The sequence below is a fragment of the Setaria italica genome, chromosome IV (assembly GCF_000263155.2).
Source record: "Setaria italica strain Yugu1 chromosome IV, Setaria_italica_v2.0, whole genome shotgun sequence".
Classification (NCBI taxonomy): domain Eukaryota; kingdom Viridiplantae; phylum Streptophyta; class Magnoliopsida; order Poales; family Poaceae; genus Setaria; species Setaria italica.
The window spans coordinates 4,500,631-4,519,751 of record NC_028453.1 but is presented as its reverse complement, the minus strand read 5'-3'; the positions used below and the strand labels follow the sequence as shown (position 1 = coordinate 4,519,751).

Genomic DNA, 19,121 nt, shown 5'->3' with positions numbered 1-19,121 from the left:
TTGTGCTTTTGTATTCAGTATCTTTGATAGGTTAAATTTCTTCACTTTTTTAGTCCTTGATTTCTCCACTTTATTACCATTTAATTTTGAATAAAACCCTATAATCGATGTGATTTCTATGTTTCCTCTGTTTCCCCTTTTAGATCTGCTCGACAAGTTCATTAAGCTCTGTTTGATAGTTCAATTACTCATTATTCTGTGCAGTTGGATTTGTTTAATTCAAAATTAGGTGGGGGAGTCAACATTTAGGAAAAGCAACTATACGATTCCTCTAATATCTCCTTATTAATTTGCTACTGTAGTTTGATTGGCTCCATATGCGTTCTATTTATTAGCTGATGTTATCCATAAGTCTATTCTATCACATAGGTCTATTCTATCAGTTCTAGCTTCAGCCATTGAATTTTTATCTCCGGTATGATGTTACGAGTTTCCTTTGGTTGTAGGGTATAATATGAATTTTGCAGAATAACCTAACTGTGCATCTAAGATATTTTGGGCAGAAGTACTTTCTGTTGGTAAGCTAGTTAGATATTTTTGCTTTGTATAATGGATAAGTAATTACGGAAAAGGGCATATTACACATACAGTTCTGTTCATATATGTTCATCTCATCATCTGGCAACTCTTTGATTGATATGTTCCATACATCCATTTTTAGCATTCTTTCTGTCTAAATGCATTATCGTAGGTAGATTCATATACAGTTCAAATGCACTAAATTTATATGGACATCCTCATTGTCATTTGTACTGTCTGTATATGTAATTTGTGTTAATATATGCAGATATCCACATGGCTAGGATTAAGATACTTTCTTTGTGTAATATTCTTTGTTGTTTTTGTGGAAGTTTGTTCATTTAACAGATATGTCATTTGAGGGTTTTAGTCACATCCTAAATTAAAATGTTAACATGCTTTCCTTAGAGATTAACCTGAGTTATTTGACTATTCTGGAATTTATTTTTCTGGAAGTTTGTTCATTTTCCTTACAGATTAACCTGAGTTATTTGACTATTCTGGAATTTATTTTTCTGGAAGTTTGTTCATTTGACAGATCTGTCATTTCAGGTTTTTAATCACACCCCAAATTAAAATGTTAATCTGCTTTCCTTACAGATTAATCTGAGTTATTTGACAAGTCTGGTATTTATTTTTGTAGAAGTATGTTTGTCATTTGGTGGTTTTAGTCACACCGCAATTTAAAATGTTAACCTGCTTTCCTTAGGTCTTAATTATTTTTTCATTAGTCTGAACATAAATTCACCTATGTTCATTTTCTTTGTGCAAATGAATCTACTCATCAATACATTACAATACTTTCTAAGTATTATTACTTTAAAAAGTATGAGGTAATTTCTTCGTAATGCTATGTAATATTTTCAGACTCGATATGTAATTTTTCTTTTTTCAGAATATGGTCTGCTAGATCTGATCTGTCTTAAATATGTTATGTAATTATGTTTGTATTAAATATGTTTGTTCTGATCATATTTCATAATTCGTTAATCTAATATTAGCTGCTTTAGAATTTTTTGCATATTAATCTGTTTTGTATTAAATTTGGGTGAGCAATATCCTTGTTTCACCCATTTTGTATTACCCAATTTTTTTGAGTGATTTGGCTGCTCAATTCACCCGTGTGAGGGCAGGCCTCAAATCACCCAGATTTTTAATCTATATTGGGTGATTTGTCTACCCAATTCACTCAGGTGAAAAGAGACCTCAAATCACTCGAGTGAGGGATAGACAGACCCTTTTTTTATAGACATGCTTGCTACTCCCTCCGTTCTAAATTGTAGGTCGTTTTAACTTTTTTTTAGATCATAGATATTATTATGCATCTAGATATAGTGTAGGTTTAGGTGCATAATAATATTTATTAACCTAAAAAAGTCAAAACAACCTACAATTTGGAACGGAAGGAGTACGAAATAAGCACCGAATTTGTCCTAGGTGGCAAGGAAATTTAAGCACTTCTTCAGAAAATGATTTGATACAGTCAAGATAAATCTCCAACCGTTGTGATTTTAGCTTGCATGATTATATAGCTTTGGAAAAAATTGATTAATCTCATATTTTTGGTGCAATCCGAAATAATGATGCTTGTTCGTAAATAAAGGTGCAGTACCTAGTGAAATTTGGTACAAGGCAGATACGCGTATGTCTACTTCATGAAAAGCGAGCTGCGTTGCTTTGCGCAATCAATAAATGATCTTCATAAATACGACAAGGATCTGTATCCTGTGGCGTACTAGTGAAAGTTAGGAACACGTTTTGTTTACGAGGCCAGGCCTGAGGTCATCACGGCCATGATGTGTATGGTTGCATTGATCTGGTCATGACTGAATTGGGAACGGAACATGCTGCGACTGTACAAGGATGTGGTCTCAAGCGGGTGTGCTCGAGCTCATCAATCCCTCGCTCACTTAAACTTCAGCTAATATACTAGGGTCATGTAAGCATCCATGACAAGTCCAATGTAGATTATTGTTTGGAGATAAAGTCCAACATGAACTCACATTTTCCTTTTGGGTTGGAGACTTGGAGTGCAGATCATGTATTGCTAATATATGGGGTATAAAATTGGACATTTGTACTCCTTGTAGGCCCAATCAATGCAATTTGGTCAATAACTAGCTGATAACTCATGCACTTCCAACTAACCAAAAATTCACACTAAACCTAGACGTGGTAAACATTTGTCAGTCTCTCCCTTTTATCTTGCGGATACAGTAAACACTTTAATCATACTCCAAAAGAATCAGGCTCTAAAGGACCGTACTCGTCAACCTATTAGTCCACTTATGTTGCATCAGCAGATCAGTCACCCGCCACCTAATTCTAAGGATGGCAGGACCAGCTGCCACTGCCATGGAGAAGTCTGATTAACCCATGAAACAGTTGAGTTATAGCGACAATGGATTCAAATAAATCAAGGGCCTATCGAATGACAAATTCCCATCAGCTTGAATGGCTGCCAAATTTTTTGGCACTCCAATGAAAGAATCAGAATCAGCCTCTGGTGTTTTGGGCGAGCTTCTTTGCGCGCCCATTGGATGGTTGCCCGTCATCCTTTCCTCGGGAATCCTCAGGCTTTCGGGCCCAAGCAGGGGCTCTATCAGGCTCGTAGCGGTAATCGTAGAACAACTCTTCACCGGCGAGGATTCTTTCTTTGGCAAATATGCCCACTCTATGATCGCCAGCTACCATTATAACCTTGGCATAGCAATTCGGGTCAGGGGAATGGTTGGCAAATTTCAGCTTGTCACCCATTCTGTACGCATCAAGAACAAACTGCATTCAAATAGTACAATTCAGTATGTGGCAGATGGGCAGGATGCTGGACAAACCAGACTTAAAGCAGTTGAAAAATTCAGTCATCACAAAGGCACAATACAGGGCTGGTTTGATCAGGTGGTCAGCCAAGTATATCATAACTGAATGCTTGCAGAGGATAAATTATGCAGGCTTACCTCATTGTTCAGATTGAAAAGGAACGATGAATTCTCACGATCGTAGATCTTTCCACGCTTATCTGCTTCCTTGTGGGAGATTAGTTCCCCAGTGTACTCGCCAAGATATTCATGTTTGTTGACACTATTCTGAAGATTTAAGAAAAGACATTAGTGGGATAAAGGGAAGGACGGAAAAGATCAGATGAATAGTTTTACCTTCAGGAATGCTCCCCAGCCAGAAACATCGGATCTTCCAAGTAAGACCTGAGAAGGTAACACAAGTATACCTTTGATCAAATATTTATCAAAATGGAAAGGTCAAATTTCTAATGTAAAATGCAGTGAGACATGTCGCAATGTAACAATATTTTAGTGGGATGTGCCTCTTAATATACGTCCATTCAGAAACTGAAGATAGATTTAGACCTTTGCACTCAAATCGCGTGTAAATCGTATTTACAATGTACCACATAAAGTTTGAAAAATGCTAAACTCAAGAGTCTCCTGTAAAAGGATTGCGGTTCTTTTTTCTTGAACAATGGCCATAAGGATAGACAAATCATTTATCATCTCAATGGAATTATAACCAAAATGACAATAGCATGGGTTTATTATCAAAGCAAAACTTTTTACCCGTTGTTGTTGTTTAAGAAGCAGTTTCATGTTCCGACATTCATAATTATCTCCCCTCTGGTTTGGAACTCCCAACGTACCGTCACCACACCTGTAGGTTAGAAAATATAAATGTAAATGACCAAAGCGTGATTGGAGAACAAATAATTTGGAGGTATCACTACAGATGATAATCATGACCACCAAACAAAATCCCCCAAGGATTTATCAGATTTCAAATACATACCCAACCCAGCAGTTTCTGCAAACATCAGGATCACATTCCCTGTCAGCAGCAAAACACGGACATTGGCGGCTGCGACACTGACTCTTTGCACAATGACAACCTCGAAAACGGTTCTTGCAAATTTTGGAACACCTGCAGTGCGTAAGAGAGGCAATAAGCTTTCAAAAAAGGAATGGGACATGTTGAACCACATGCTAATTTCCTTCCCAATCAAAACTAAAAAAAATCTCGAACTAAGAAACAGTCAGCAAAGTAGCACAGGTAGGGCTCGTTTGGAATGTGCCTGTGCCTGCCCTGCCAAAAGGTTGGTTAGCCAAATAAATGGCAGGATCCCACCACCCACATCTCTCCTGCACATTGGCATGAATCGACTGTGTGAAGACCAACAAGAGCTTGGGTGAGCCAAGTGTTGGCGTCAATCCAAACAGCCACACCTGAGCATGGACGCATGGTCAACACAAAAAGAAATTGGCAGGGCAGCTCCAGGCAACAATCCAAATGACCCCACAATATCTGTGAACTCAAATGTTCCTAGAGTCAAAGGGTGGTATGGTAATATGATAGACTCAAAGGGCAGTATCTGGAAAAAAATAATATTCATTTACTCTAGGGACATATACTACAGTTTTTCTCATAAGCGACACCACTACTAACCAGAATGGCGACCATTCCTGATTTAGAGTCTGCCTACTATATGGCTAGAATAGAAACATTTACGTACTAAACAAAAAGACTGGCAGAAAAGATAAAATATTTCTGGTACCAGCAAAAGGCAAGTAAAGCCATAATAGATAATGCTGCATGGTCAGTATAACTAAGCAAAAATCCATACAAAATGTATCAAGAATATACTGCATGCACATAGAAATTTATGCATGCTAATATATAAGTTGATGCAAAGGAAAATAGGTACTAACCCGCAATATTTCTCACAGCATGTCGCATTTGTGAGACATGGACACTGCTTCCCACATGCAGATTGACAACCGCAAGGATTATATTGTCGACAGGGCTGATCCTTCCTTTCTGTAATCCTTTTCCTTATAGAATGGTAACCTGCAGATTTCCAGGTGTACTTCAAGCGACGGACTTTACCTCGCCTTCTGAAAAACCTTGACCTCGTGCGCAACTCGTTACCCTGGGATATCAACACAGACAACACCAAATTCAGTTACTAACTGGACTGTACGTATCAATAAATGAGGGTCACAGTGAATCCAACCTTTATATATCCTTTAACAAGAGAATCAACAACACTAAGAGTTCCAGACGCGCTGCTGTTTTCAATATAATTCATATACTGAAAAACATCTCTGCATGTCTTCATTCCACCAAGAAGGTTCCGAGCAATTAAACAACTGCGTGAAAGACAAACCATGGGTTCAATGTGACTATTCAGATCAGGTTAAACAAGATTAAATTGTTTTTTACAATTACAGTAGAAAGATATCCAAGATTTTATATGCAGTCTCAAGTCCCAAGGTGAAGGAAAAGAGGAGTTTCAAGAAGTTTGGAGATTAAGAGGCATCAAACTTCCTTATTTCCTTACACATGGAACACCACTCTGATACAACAATGAGCTATCTGGAGTTGTTAGGAGAAAGAGCAAACCTGTTCCTCCCAAAAATCTCTAATCCTTTCACCAGAAGTCCCTGCTCGATTGGCTTCCAGGATCTAAAGCTATCCTCTTGCTTGCATATATTCTCATCAACGAATTCTTCTTTCCTTGAACTATCATAACCATCTTCCTCCATTGAATCATTCTGAGCTTCAGCAGAAGCTGAGCTATTCCCAATTTGAGGTGTACTCTTCTTTCTGGTACTTCTTGTACTTGGAGAATTCTGTTGAGAAGATACAAATGATTCCTTATTTCCGTTCCGTGTATTAGACCTAAGCTTCATGTCCCTTGCCAAAGGGGAGCCACTAACAGAATTAGAATCTGATGATGCCATTTCCCTTTGTCCTTTTTTCACACTCATAAGAATTCTCTCGGCGATTCTTCTATTTGTTATCTTTCTGATTCCGCCTTTTGGACCAATTTTAACTTTGGAGGGACTAGGGGAGGGCTGCGGAGATTTATTGCTTATTGGATGTACTTCTGAGTCACTGCTTTCTGAGACAGCCATTGCAGTTGAAGAGGTTTCACTTTGCTGAGATTTAGTCTTCCTTCCACTGGAGCCGTTCTTTTTCCTATTTGTGCCTGGCTGGTTCATTGCATTGCCTGATGAGTGAGATGGCTCCTCACCATCAATAAGCATGTGATCAATTCCAGCTACAGAATCCGGTTCAGAGGCCTGCAAAAAATATGCACAACAAAATAAATAACATAGCAAAATCGTGCACTTATATTTCAGGATTCAGAAGGCTAAATTGTTACGCTACACAAGCCTTTTTTGAAAGTCGCTCGCATAAAAATACAAACCTTATAGCAATATTTACCACAGGATGCACCATCAGCAATGCCACTACAAGCTGGCTGTTTTTCTGTCTGTATAAAGAAGACAGAAATCAGACAAAGATAAATTTTAGAAATAACTCTTTAAACAGGAGAAAACTTACAGGAAACACTAAATCTTGAGAACACCCGTGTAGCTTGCAATCGAAAACCTGTCAGCATCACCAAAGAGCAGCAGTGTTTCATCAGCATACGGGTCCAAGAAAATAAGATATAGAAGTTGACAGTTGAGCGTACTAGACATCGTCGACAGAAGAGATTGTCAAAGGAATCCAATGCTGCATCCAAGTCTTTGTCACCGTACAAATCTTCCACTTTGGCATTATGCTCAATCACTTTCTTACAAGAATCCTGAGTTTTCTCACCTTGCAGGATCTCATACCTGGCCTGTAAAATAGGATGCATGCTTTTATATGTCAGGTATGGTAGATGAATTCGAAAAGGAAGGGCCAATAAACCTTAAGCAGACACGAGATTCCTAGTCATATAAAATAAAACCAACCTTTATGTCATCAGTAGCCCTATCAAGATGTTGAGCCAGCGTATGCAGTACAGCATCTGACATGCCACATTCTTGAACAGTCATCCTATAAAAAAGCAAAAGAGCAGTTTATTAGATATCACTAAGCATGTGGAAAACAAGCATATAGCAGAATCCATAAACTATTGTTATCTATCCTTCTGAACAAGATAAATTCATATTTTATATAAAAGAACAATATGCTAGAACAAAGGCTGCTTCCAAAATCAAACTTAACATGATTCTAGATTGATCCCAGCCATGACTCATGGCAGCCTTAGCAACTAATACATGGTAACAGATTGTCCAACTCTAATGCGCATGTACCTAAAGAATGTTAGGACACCGATCAGCTGGATCTACTATAGATATATCTGGTACTTGAACTCCCAAAACATGGCAAGAGATAAAATACTAATAGCAACCAATTTAATTCACAGTGACCCTTAGATGCTTCTATAACTGACAGATTAAGCTGCCCTGTTTTTCAACTGGTCAACAGTTTTCAGAATTGATCAGTTTTTTTCCTTTTTAACTGGCCAAACATCTACTTCTGTTTACTTACTAAAGTTTATTGGCAAAGTTGTAAACTGGGTATCATGTAGATTAAGTATTTAAGTTACAATTGAGTGTGCTTACAATGTTAGAACTTAGTAATGCTAATAAATTTAATTCTGTTGATGTTAAACATGAGTGCATATATAATCGCAGTCATATAATCATCTCTACACTCCAATTGACCAGACAAATGTTTAGTTGCTTGGCAGTACATATCCATCCGATCAGTGCATGTTGTTATTGAGAAAGAATGATCCAAGGTATATCTAGGGGTCTTAAACAAGCAGTCCGCTGATAAGCCAGATAAGTCAGCAATTTTCTCAGTGGATGGTCCCTGACTGGTTGTAAAAACAATGCACATAGGCCACAATGTACAAATCACCAAGATATTGTCTCATTTTAGTGCGGTACACCGTACGTAGTAAAAAAATATAAAAGATTTAAAATATCATCATGTAATTTTTTGTGTACATGAAAAGGAATTCAAAAACCCTGTAGAGAAACAAATAGTGCGCTAGCAATAACTTGGATCGGCCTTTCTACCCCTGCACCAGTGTGCAGGGGTACCCAAATAATCCCGAAATGAATTTTTGATGATGTGTTTTTTCAATTGCCACCAAATTAGCTCTCTTTGCTACATTTTATGAAGTGATAGTAAGCCATGAGTGACATTGCTGAGTAAATCACTTAAATGTGTAAATACATTATTGCAAACATGTAATCATGCTTTAAACTCCATGTAATCGCTTGGAGATGCCATACTTTATAATCTATTATATTCATATGTGTATGATATAATCACGCACTTTAACGTATTCCTTCTCAAAAAGACAAATGTAACTTTTACCTTAAAGAAATGCAAGCGCAACAGCATTCATTCATTACAATGTTTGTAAAATCATCACATCCGTCACTCACAAATTAGTGCATAATTTAAACATAAGGAAATGCGCACCAATGCTAAAGGAAAAAAGGAATAAATCAAGCTTCCTTACCGAATAATACAATCTTCTGAATGTTTAAATTCCTTCTTCTCCTCCTCATCGTCAATGCCTTCCTCTTCGCTATCACTGCAAATTAGTGCTTCACCACAACTGGCATCATAGTAAATCCTCCGCCGACCAAGTACAGATTGATCTTCCGACATCCTCTGGTTCCTGTATGAAACCCCAAAAAATATTACATCTCAAGAAACCATGAAACCTTAACCTTGCACCAAAAAAAATGAATTGTGACCTCATGCATACATGTTTGCATCCTTTTTCAGACCAAGGGAAAACAACTATTCTTGCACTTAGCACACTGCATAGAATCTATATCAGCAAAGGATTCTATTCAAAGCATGCTTTCAACCAAACCCTTTACTACTGCCCGCAGCCCACTCTCTCCAACCCTCACTGCAGCAGTCACAGAGGCAGAGTGAGCTTGGAGCTGCACAACGCAGATGCAACAGTGGCCACAAGAGCAACGCAGCATGGCCACAGAGGCAGTGGCAACGGGGTTGGCGCAATAACACTGCATCCAACGCCTTGAGGATGAGATGCAGCACTCACTGTGTCGCTGTCTCTGCTCCGTGTTGATCCACACTCCCAGGCAAAGATATTTTGCAGTTCCGAACAAGAGGATGAGGAACCAAAATGAAATTATTCCTTTTGACATAGGCCATGTAAGTTGTCAATTTACCAATATGCAAGACATTCAACAACTTAAAAAGAATAGTAGAAGGCAGTCAAACCTACCAGACAAATATCCAGATTACTCAAAAGACTCTAACTTCAGCTTTCATGCAACAAACATGCGATCATTACGTCTTGCAAGAGGCTGGCTTAATATGAAATGAAAACAATGGTTGCCCCATAAGAAAATCGAAACATCAACCAACAAATAGATGAAAAAACCATTTAACTATTAGTTGCAGTGGAACATACACTTCCACTAGAACTAATGGTTACCCCATAAGATTGTATGGGTGCTAGAGAAATCTGGAAGATATACAACCAGGTCCATGTACAGAATGCTTGCCTTCAGAGGTGTAAGGAATAGAAGCATGGAGAAATTGTGGAAAAACAAGATGCCCCTGAAGCTCAAAGTCTTCATCTGGCTTGCCTCTCAAAACAGGATACAAACAGGGGCGGCGTTGAAACAGAAGAACTGGAAAGGCAATCCAAATTGCATTTTATGTGGGGTGTTGGAAGACGTGGATCACATATTCTTTCAGTGCTCGCTGGCTAGGTTTGTCTGGGCTTGTTTCAAAGAAGCCTTGGGGTGGGATAGGGCTCCTAACGATATGGGGGATTTCTTTGAAAATTGGATTCCTTTGGGGTGTAGAAACTATGGTCTTAAGCTATTTACTTTTTCGGTTGTTGTGTGGGTGCTCTGGACAACTAGAAATAAGATGGCGATCGACAAGTGCTTCCCCGAATCGACTAATGAGGTGTTTTTCACAATTTCTTCTTGTCTCCAGAGATGGCGGGCACTATTGCAAGCTGCTGACATAGGGCGACTGGATGAATATGAAGACAGGATTAAAACATGGATGGTGGGGTTCCGGGCGAGCCTGGAGGACAGAACGAAAGTTGAAGATTTCCTGTAGCGGACAATGATGCTACTCCTCTCAAATATTAGTAGTGTCGTAGTGATTTTGGCTGTACCCGTATGTTTCTGTTCCTAGTTGTAAGCTGGAGTCCCCAGCATCCTGTTGACTGTACTGAAACCTTTATTGGCTTTTTAAAAGCAGGGTATATCCTTTATCGGAAAAAAAATGGTTACCCCATAAGAAAATTGAAAATTCAATTAACATTTAGATGAAAAACCATTTAACTAGTGATTTCAATAGAACATACACTTCCACTAGAACTGTCACTTGAGCCAGTATAACAAAAGTAACAGCAGCAGATTTGAATCAACCAGTAGAAATTTTGAAGTCAATACTACCATTAAATATCCTATTCTCATAATCTGGCAAGGATACAACCATAAACAATATCAGGCCAACATATTGTAACATACTATTTCTGAAATGTATAGTCAGAAATGAATCTTATAAAAGCATTACTGCAAATATATTTCTGCCAGATTACTTGTCCTCGAAATACAATCAGAAAAGCACACATGACATAAAATGATATTGGTAAATGTTTTATACAGTGTATAGCCACATTCTATTTACAGCACCTAGTTAGGGTACGCAGGGTATTAGGGAAGTTGAGAGAAGCCTAGGATTATGAACTGACCTGTCCAAAAATATCCATGTTGTATAAGGTGGAAGCTTTGGCACTTCTGGTAGTTTAATTGGTCGAATAGAATTCTTTGCACTGAGATTTCCACCCAAAATGGCATTCGATGAGGAGAAAAGACTTTCATCTTGAAAACTGCTGCCATCTTTGTCAGCAGGACAAATATCAGCACTATGCAGGGTGCATAGCGCATCATCTTGCCTTTTTGTGAGCAAATTTGATGCTAAATCAGTACCCTTTAATGTATTAATTGGCTTGCTTTTTGACAAATTGTAAGTCCTCTGTGTAAATGTGCTGAGGTTACCCTTGTTCTCCCCTAACCTATTCTGCAAAAGATCATAACGAAAAGGAAATCAGCAACATAAATATCAGATACAAATATTCAGGGGGAAAAAGACAAACATGCAACTTCAAGAACCTTGATGTAAGTTAAACGGTCTGACGTAATCCTCTTCTTTAATGAATCAATTACAGATAAAACATAGGGGGAGGCAGCATTTTCTTCTTCAGCTCCCACAGCCGTAATACTGGTAACCTAAGAAAAGCAAAAGCAAGAAACTTTATCACAACGGATGTAGTACAAAACTCACTATCAGCTCAAGGCCAAAAACATGATCACTATCAGAACCCAATAATTAGTTCTCTATGTGCATAGTTCCAATATTTACATTCTTAATAAGAATTGCATACAACAGAAAAGGTGGATAATCACTTTAGAATTAATTATTAACCGTCTAGCACAGCCAAGACAAAAGTTAGGATAGGGGAAAAGAGCAAATGCGCAGCAGAGAAAACAAATTATCCAAAGAAACGCATACACACCAAATCCCTAAGTTCTGCATTACTGAATTGACTTGATACATTCAGTAGATGAACAAAATTTAGACATACACTCCTCCTTGAGCCCAAGAATGTTTCGATTTCAGATCCAAAGTTTACATATACTAGTAATAAAAAGTAACTTCATTCTTGAATAAGGCTAGCTTTGCCAGCAATTCAACATTCACATCTTTTGTGTAAGCAACATTGTTTACATGAAATCTTAAGCAAAAATTAGTTCTGCATAGTGCATTCTGATATGAGTAAGATATTAAGACGTGTATCATGATCATTTTACTTCTTTAAATAAGAATGGCATAAATGGATTGGACATACAAGATTGAAACAAATCAATTGCACCAAAATTTGGAAGAACTGTGCGCTATTGCAACAAAAAAAAAGAATATTTTGCTTCTACTCCCTCCGTTCCAAAATGTAAGTGGTTTTAGTTTGTCCTAAGTCAAACTTCTCTAACTTTGACCAAGTTTATAGAATGTGCACCAACATATCTACAGTATTAAATCAGTTTCATAAAATCCACAATGAGATATGTCTTGATAATGCATTTATTTGGTATTGTAGGTCCTAAAATATTTTTCTACAAACTTGGTCAAAGTTAGAGAAGATTGGCTTTGGATAAACTAAAACCTATTACATTTTGGAACGGAGGGAGTATCTCATAAGAAAGTTTTAATAAATAATGGCATTGCAGTGGCTGATTAGCATATGATGTCAGGGTAACCATGGAGAAATGAATACTGTTTAAGAACATGAGAAGAACTTTTATATTGTAGTGCTTATTGTGCTGTTTGTAGTATCTCCACAAGGAATACAATGGTTGCACCCCAGAATTCCCTTCTATGTACAAAAATTGCCATAAATTCATAAAACCTTCAGAGTTCAGAATCCATATAAACATCACTGGGTAAAAATAACAATACAACCGCATAGACAGAATGCGGACTCCAGGATCAAGTTCAATGTAATGTGGCTACTCTGGTTCCTACTTTTTGTGAAATGCAGTACAACAGAACAGCCCAAATGTTGACAATTACACTGTCCGGTCTCTGAAAATAACACGAAAGAAAATCCAAGTCGTCTCACGGAAATAAGCACCGTGACAACCCCACCTACCGCCGCCGCAGATACCAAAACGTCCCCAGCGGAGCCCACACGCACAGTCGCACAAACGAAGCTGGCAGCCAAAAGCTCCGCCTCGAAATCCGACGCCCGCACCTCAGCTCCCCACAAGCGCGTCAGATCTCCACCCAAATTCCCCCGAACCGATCGATCGCCGCAGCATCGACCACGAAATCCTACCCGCATTGCCCCGCCGACCCAAGACGCGAGCCACCCGCCGGCCCGCGCGCACGGAACCTCAGCACCGCGGGAGGGGAGGAGGGGCAGACCTGCGCGGCGCTGGTGGATGGGCGCGACCGGCCTGCGGACGCCGAGGCCGACGCGGAAGAGGCCGCCGCCGCCGCCGCCGCCGCTTCCATCGCCCGCGGAAACCCTAGCCCCCCGCGCGCGCTCTCCCGCCCTCCCACGCGAGTTGGGCGCGGAGTCGCTTAGATTAAAAAAAAATGAACAAGGATTTGGTGGGGGAGAGGAGGGGGAGGGGAGAGAGGTGAAGCCGAGGAGGGTAGGAGAGGGGAGGAGGCGTTTTGTTTTGAAATGAGCGGCTCGTGACCCTGTGGCCTGTGGGGCTGGCAGCCTACCGGCTACCGGTGTGGTCAACCTCGTGGCGCCAGCTGCCGTGGCGGGGTGTAGTACCGGGTTTGGGCGTATCCACAGTCACTGATCAGTGGGTCCAACTGTTGTGGGGCCGAGTTGCAGCAGAGGCGGCTAGCTTGGCGTGGGGAACTTGGTGTGAAGGGGGTGGGCGCGAGACTGCGTCAGATAACAACGGTGCGCCGCGGTCCGCGGCCGGTAGGAGTTGGTAAAGCGTGAGCTTTTACGGTTTTTTTATTTATGGAAGGCAAAACAAATGCGTTCGTCTTTTTCTCTTGTCAAAATTTTCACTGTACTCGGGTGCTTTATTTTTCTCAGCGAGCATAAAATATCAAGTATGCTTAGAGGAAAATATAGCCTAGAGCAATGTACTTCGTACATTTGGCAATAAAATGTTGAGGGAGATTTACGAGAGCCAAATAAAATGTTGAGTGATATTTACGAGAATATGTTAGTTTTTTCTCTAAAAAGAATACAAAGAGTTTTGCTAGCATACACCTTTAGGGTGTGCTTGGTTGCACGTCATAAATCGTTACGCCACAACGTAACTATGGCTGCACACCGATTGAAGCACATGTTAGATTGATTAGCAGATTTAGGCACACCACACACAAAAAAGTAGTGCCGGGTATCAATTCTCGCCACAATTGTGACGTCTTTTTTCTCCACAACAAACTCTGGCGGCGCCACGGTTGACGTGGCTAGCAGTGGCCTGCAACCAAGCATACCCTTATTGTTGTCCCTTGCGGCATCTTTTTCTCCGCCACAAACTCTGGCGGCGCCACGATTGACGTGGCTGGCAGTGGCACGCAACCAAGCATACTCTTATTAAGCATACTCTTATTGTTGTCCCTTGCGCATGCTAAGTGCCAAGATATGGGTTAGGGACACGCTTTTGAGTCTACTTTATGATAAAACTCTATACTTAATTAAATAGTAGAGTTCTTATCATTTCTATTATAAAAAAATAAAGCATATTATCTCTCAAAGAGTTCGAGAACTCGAACCCGTTTGTTACAGAGTTGTCATTTTGTACCTACTAGATGTGGACTAGCCAAATGTTTTGCGTTCACATTATAAAAATAAAATCTACCTCATTAAATGGCAAAGTTATCATTTTTGTAAAAAAAAAAATCAAGCATACTCTCTATATTAAAGTTAGGGACTAGAATCAAGGCAATTGTGCATAGAACATACCCGATTAGTGAAATTTCGAGAATCTCCCTACTGCGCAAGGCAGATCCGGACCTTAGTGTTGGATGTGTTGCATATTTGTCCAGCACAATGTTACCTCTTGTGCTACCATAAAACTAATACTCAGCCTTAAAACACAAAAAAGTCGGGACCCGATTTAATATGTCGTCCCCCAACACTCGTTTACATGTTCATGGCTAGCTCGACAGTTTGTCGATGACCATCCTAGATCCACGACTCTTAGCAGAGCATCGCTGCCGATCTCTGAGTGAGCCGGGGAAGTGAAGTTGAGCTACAACCTACTGAGCCACGCTCAATCCTCATAAAATGATAGCTTAGGAAAATGACAACCTACTGCCGATCTCTGAGAGAGTTGAAGTTCGAAGACGTGAAACAAAATGATGCGCTTAAAGTTAAATGCTGCATATGTTTAGTTGACAATCCATGGTAAGCTTGAAATATTTCGCGCTATCAAAATACTACTCCATGCTATACTGTAGAACATTTGAGTAGTCGGCAAAATTCAAGTTAAATTCATCATTGGCACAATAAAACTAAACTTACGAAGAGGCGCTATATACACTGTGTGTGCCAATGTTGCGCGTTCCCTAAGCTCATGTGCAACTGAATATGCTGCAGCTGATGGTAAGATAACTTAGGATATTTCAGGTTATTGTAACCTGAGTAACGCTGCATTATTACATGAGCCAATAAAAGCAATTTGGAAACATCATAAATCTCCGAGGAGTCAAAATAGCAAGGAGCAATCCAAAAAAATCACAAGTAACAGTAGCACACAAAAAATACATTACATGGTCTCCCAAACATAGAACATCTAATGTCATATGCATTATTTTTCTTTGCGAAAACTACACTACTTTTCAGTTAAAAAACATCGTACGCTGAAAACCCTTCAAACTCAAATATTTAAGTTCAGAGTTATGCCGTTGTAATAGTTGAACAATAGTCATGCTAATTAATAAACTAGCCAGTCAAACTCACTTTATATCTTGGCATCTAAAACATGTTCATGTTCACCCATATAAACTAGTAGGTTCTGTTACAACGGTGTGCATTAGAAATTCTCGTGAAAGCTTTTTGCAGTGCAGTAACCATAGGCTTCAGCTCTCCCCTGTTCTTGGCAGCTCGCATCAGTAAAGATAAGATCTCGCACATTAGTCTTTAGTAAAGGGAGTTCAGTAATGCATGAAATAAATGATATATTCCTCACAAACATCAGGTATATAGTAATAATTTAAAAACGAATTACCGACAGAGTCAAATAATGGCTAGTGCTAAACATGATAAGGATACAGATGATAAAAAAGGCCTAACGATCAGAAGAATGTAGATATGTTTTCTAGAGTAAAACAAGCAGATCATGATAGTTCTCCACTTTTTATGCTATTTACGAACTCATTGTTTTCCAAATACTAAGAGACATTATAGCTCACCGTTGAATATTTTGTCAGACAGCAGACAATGATAAGTCGGGGTATTTTTTCCTTGGTGCCTCAGCAATATCTGCTCAGAGAACAAAGATCTATTGTTACTGTTTGTTAGTGGCTGACTCCATTGGTAGCTATGCTGCAGAATTAACGAAACTTGAAATAACAGCAATCCAATATGCCCAATATAAAGAATTTAGTCAAAAAGTATCAGTCAAAATGATGATAGGTTCACAATCCAAAGATATTTGCAACATAGGCATGGAGGCACACATACAGAGAAGAAGAAGGAAATATAGGAAGCAATCCATAATGTCTAGTATTTATATATTATACATCATAGAGCAAGAAGGAACGCATCACCATTGAGTGACAATATTTCACAAACTTCCTGTATACTGATAACAAAAGGGAGGTCATATGGAGCAAAACTGAACAATTAAGTGATGACTTCCCCTTGGGTCCATGTCTTCCTGTGGCTATTCTACTTCCTCCATTCTCTTTTGATAATCATATTTCACTTCGGCGCAGTGAGCAAGCTAGAAAAGCAATCCTGCTTATCATCCATTTAGGGGGTGTTTGGATCCCCGAGCTAAACTTTAGCCCCTGTCACATCGAATGTTTGACACTAATTAGGAGTATTAAACATAGGCTAATTACAAAACCAATTTCACAACCCCTAGGCTAAATCGCGAGACGAATCTATTAAGCCTAATTAGTCCATGATTTGACAATATGGTGCTACAGTAAACATTCGCTAATGATGGATTAATTAGGCTTAATAGATTCGTCTCGTGATTTAGCCTAGGGGTTTTGCAATTAGTTTTGTAATTAGCTCATGTTTAGTTCTCCTAATTAGCATCCGAATATCCGATGTGACACGGACTAAACTTTAGCTCCAGGATCAAACACCCCCTTAATCATGCCATTAGCTATTTCACGTAAACAAGCAATCATTAAGAGCGAGACTTCTTGATGCCCACGTAGCCAATTTCACGTGGAAGAATAAAGGACCATGCGTCAGATCCAAGACAACTATTAAGAGGAAGAGAATTTTTCAAATAAACATGTCTATCACAAGAGAATTGAGGGAGTAAAAATGAGAGAATTGAGGGAGTAAAAATGAACCTTTAGGGATAATCGAGCCAAGTGAAAGGAGGTGGGTGATAAGTCTTGCCTGTTTTGTTGCAATGAGGAGATCACTCACCACATCTTCTTAGGTGGCATAGAAGCTAAGAGGATGTATCTCTGGTACCTGAGTATTTCTTTGGTAGTTCCTTTTGAAGCTGCATCCAAATTCTAGATTATTAGTGGGGAAAATGATGTGTTTGACATGCTAACCTCAGCTGCTGTGCGCTCTTTGAAAATTGAGAAACTCGCTATATTTTTGGAATGGGCCAACGGGGCCTGCCGAGATATGTGCAATATGTGGTAATAGCCTCCTTACTTAGGAAGTGGGTCCTCCTATGCCTCGGGCGATACATGGAAATACACAAGTAATGGGCATGTGTCTCGAAGGAAGTTGCCAAAATCTCCAGAACTGATCCAACTCACGACTGGTTCTGAGTGCTGGGGGACATGAAACATGATGCTGAAGGTCGAAGGGCCCTTATCATGCGACCAAGTACTCTGAACTGCGGGGAGAGGCGGTGCCTGGTGTTGGTGTTTTGACGTAACCCACACAAAACTACAGTATATTTTGCTTTCTAAATTACCATCTCTATCATGAAGCCTAGATGGAGGTCTGTTGAAGCAACTAGTGTAGTGCTAGTTGTCAAACTTCTGTCAGATGTAAGCTGTATTCCAAGAATCCAAGTACTCCCTCCATCCCAAATTATAAGTTGCTTTGATTTTTTTTGGTACATTCACTTTGCTATGCATCTAGACATATTGTTATATCTATATACATAGCAAAGTGAATGTATCAAAAAAGTTAAAGCGACTTATAATTTGGGATGGAGGGAGTACCATGTAACGCTAGCGCTATGGGTGAGCTAGTGAATGTGAGGAGCATATTAATCAGTTAATGTTTAACTCCTATCTTTTTTGAATAGCACCTACGGAGTATATATGGAAAGGCTAAAATTTGAAGGCTAAAATAACACTTATATTTATAATTCTAACAACTAAATGCTGAGTAAGTAACATCATTGATTGCGACCAGCCTGTCATGAGATTTTTCATGCTAAGCTATTTTTTTTTGGCAACAACAGAATGATATCCTGGTGATGGGCTGATGGGAGTGAACGTATAAAGGCATTTTATTTTCATATCAGAAGTGGCAGGTGATTTCTAATAGATATAGAGGTATTTTAGGTTTTTTCCCTTAATGATAATGATGATAATTTATAAATAGATATGGATATAGGGTGTTTTGGGATTTTAGATTAACATATCCATAATGACATAAATAATGGATATAAATATAGAAGTATGTTAGCTTGTTTTTAATTTTAAAGTGAATGGAAGTTTTTTTAACCAATTACTAGAATATTAATAGATTTTAGTAGCCACGATATCAAGTGGTACCGGAATCTCACAAATTAGTGCGTAATTTCCATGAGATTTCGAACCTGCATGAAAAAGTTTCATAAAAAAAAACTGCATGAAAACCATAACAAATATATCTTGAAAAAAGAAGAATATAAAGAATTTCTCACAGAACAGCAAAAGGGAAAAATGAAAAGATTATCCCGTATTCTTCATTTCAAGCATCCGCCGTCTTCGCTCTTCACTCTCTTTTCAGGCGGTGTTTGGGAGGAGGAGGCTAAACTTTAGCTCTGTCACATCGGATGTTCGAATACTAATTAGGATGACTAAACATAAGCTAATTGTAAAACTAA

General features: G+C 39.1%; 1 protein-coding gene across 2 annotated transcripts; it reads right to left on the bottom strand.

The window, feature by feature from the left end:
- Positions 1-2,561: 2,561 nt before the first annotated feature.
- On the bottom strand, positions 2,562-13,536 carry LOC101782952 (histone-lysine N-methyltransferase EZ1). Of its 2 annotated transcripts, none has more exons than XM_004964695.3 (16): positions 13,315-13,536; positions 11,505-11,621; positions 11,084-11,412; positions 8,846-9,007; positions 7,275-7,359; positions 7,010-7,159; positions 6,877-6,924; positions 6,740-6,805; positions 5,929-6,611; positions 5,540-5,675; positions 5,235-5,455; positions 4,318-4,449; positions 4,092-4,182; positions 3,675-3,722; positions 3,477-3,605; positions 2,562-3,297 (listed from the first exon to the last, which is right to left on the bottom strand). In XM_004964695.3, the coding sequence occupies exons 1-16, from the start codon at positions 13,402-13,404 to the stop codon at positions 3,016-3,018; spliced, it is 2,769 nt and encodes a 922-aa protein (XP_004964752.1). In that variant the 5' UTR covers positions 13,405-13,536; the 3' UTR covers positions 2,562-3,015. The 2 variants fall into 2 exon arrangements, with proteins under 2 accessions (XP_004964752.1, XP_004964751.1); XM_004964694.3 differs by lacking the exon at positions 13,315-13,536 and adding an exon at positions 13,040-13,250.
- Positions 13,537-19,121: the final 5,585 nt, after the last annotated feature.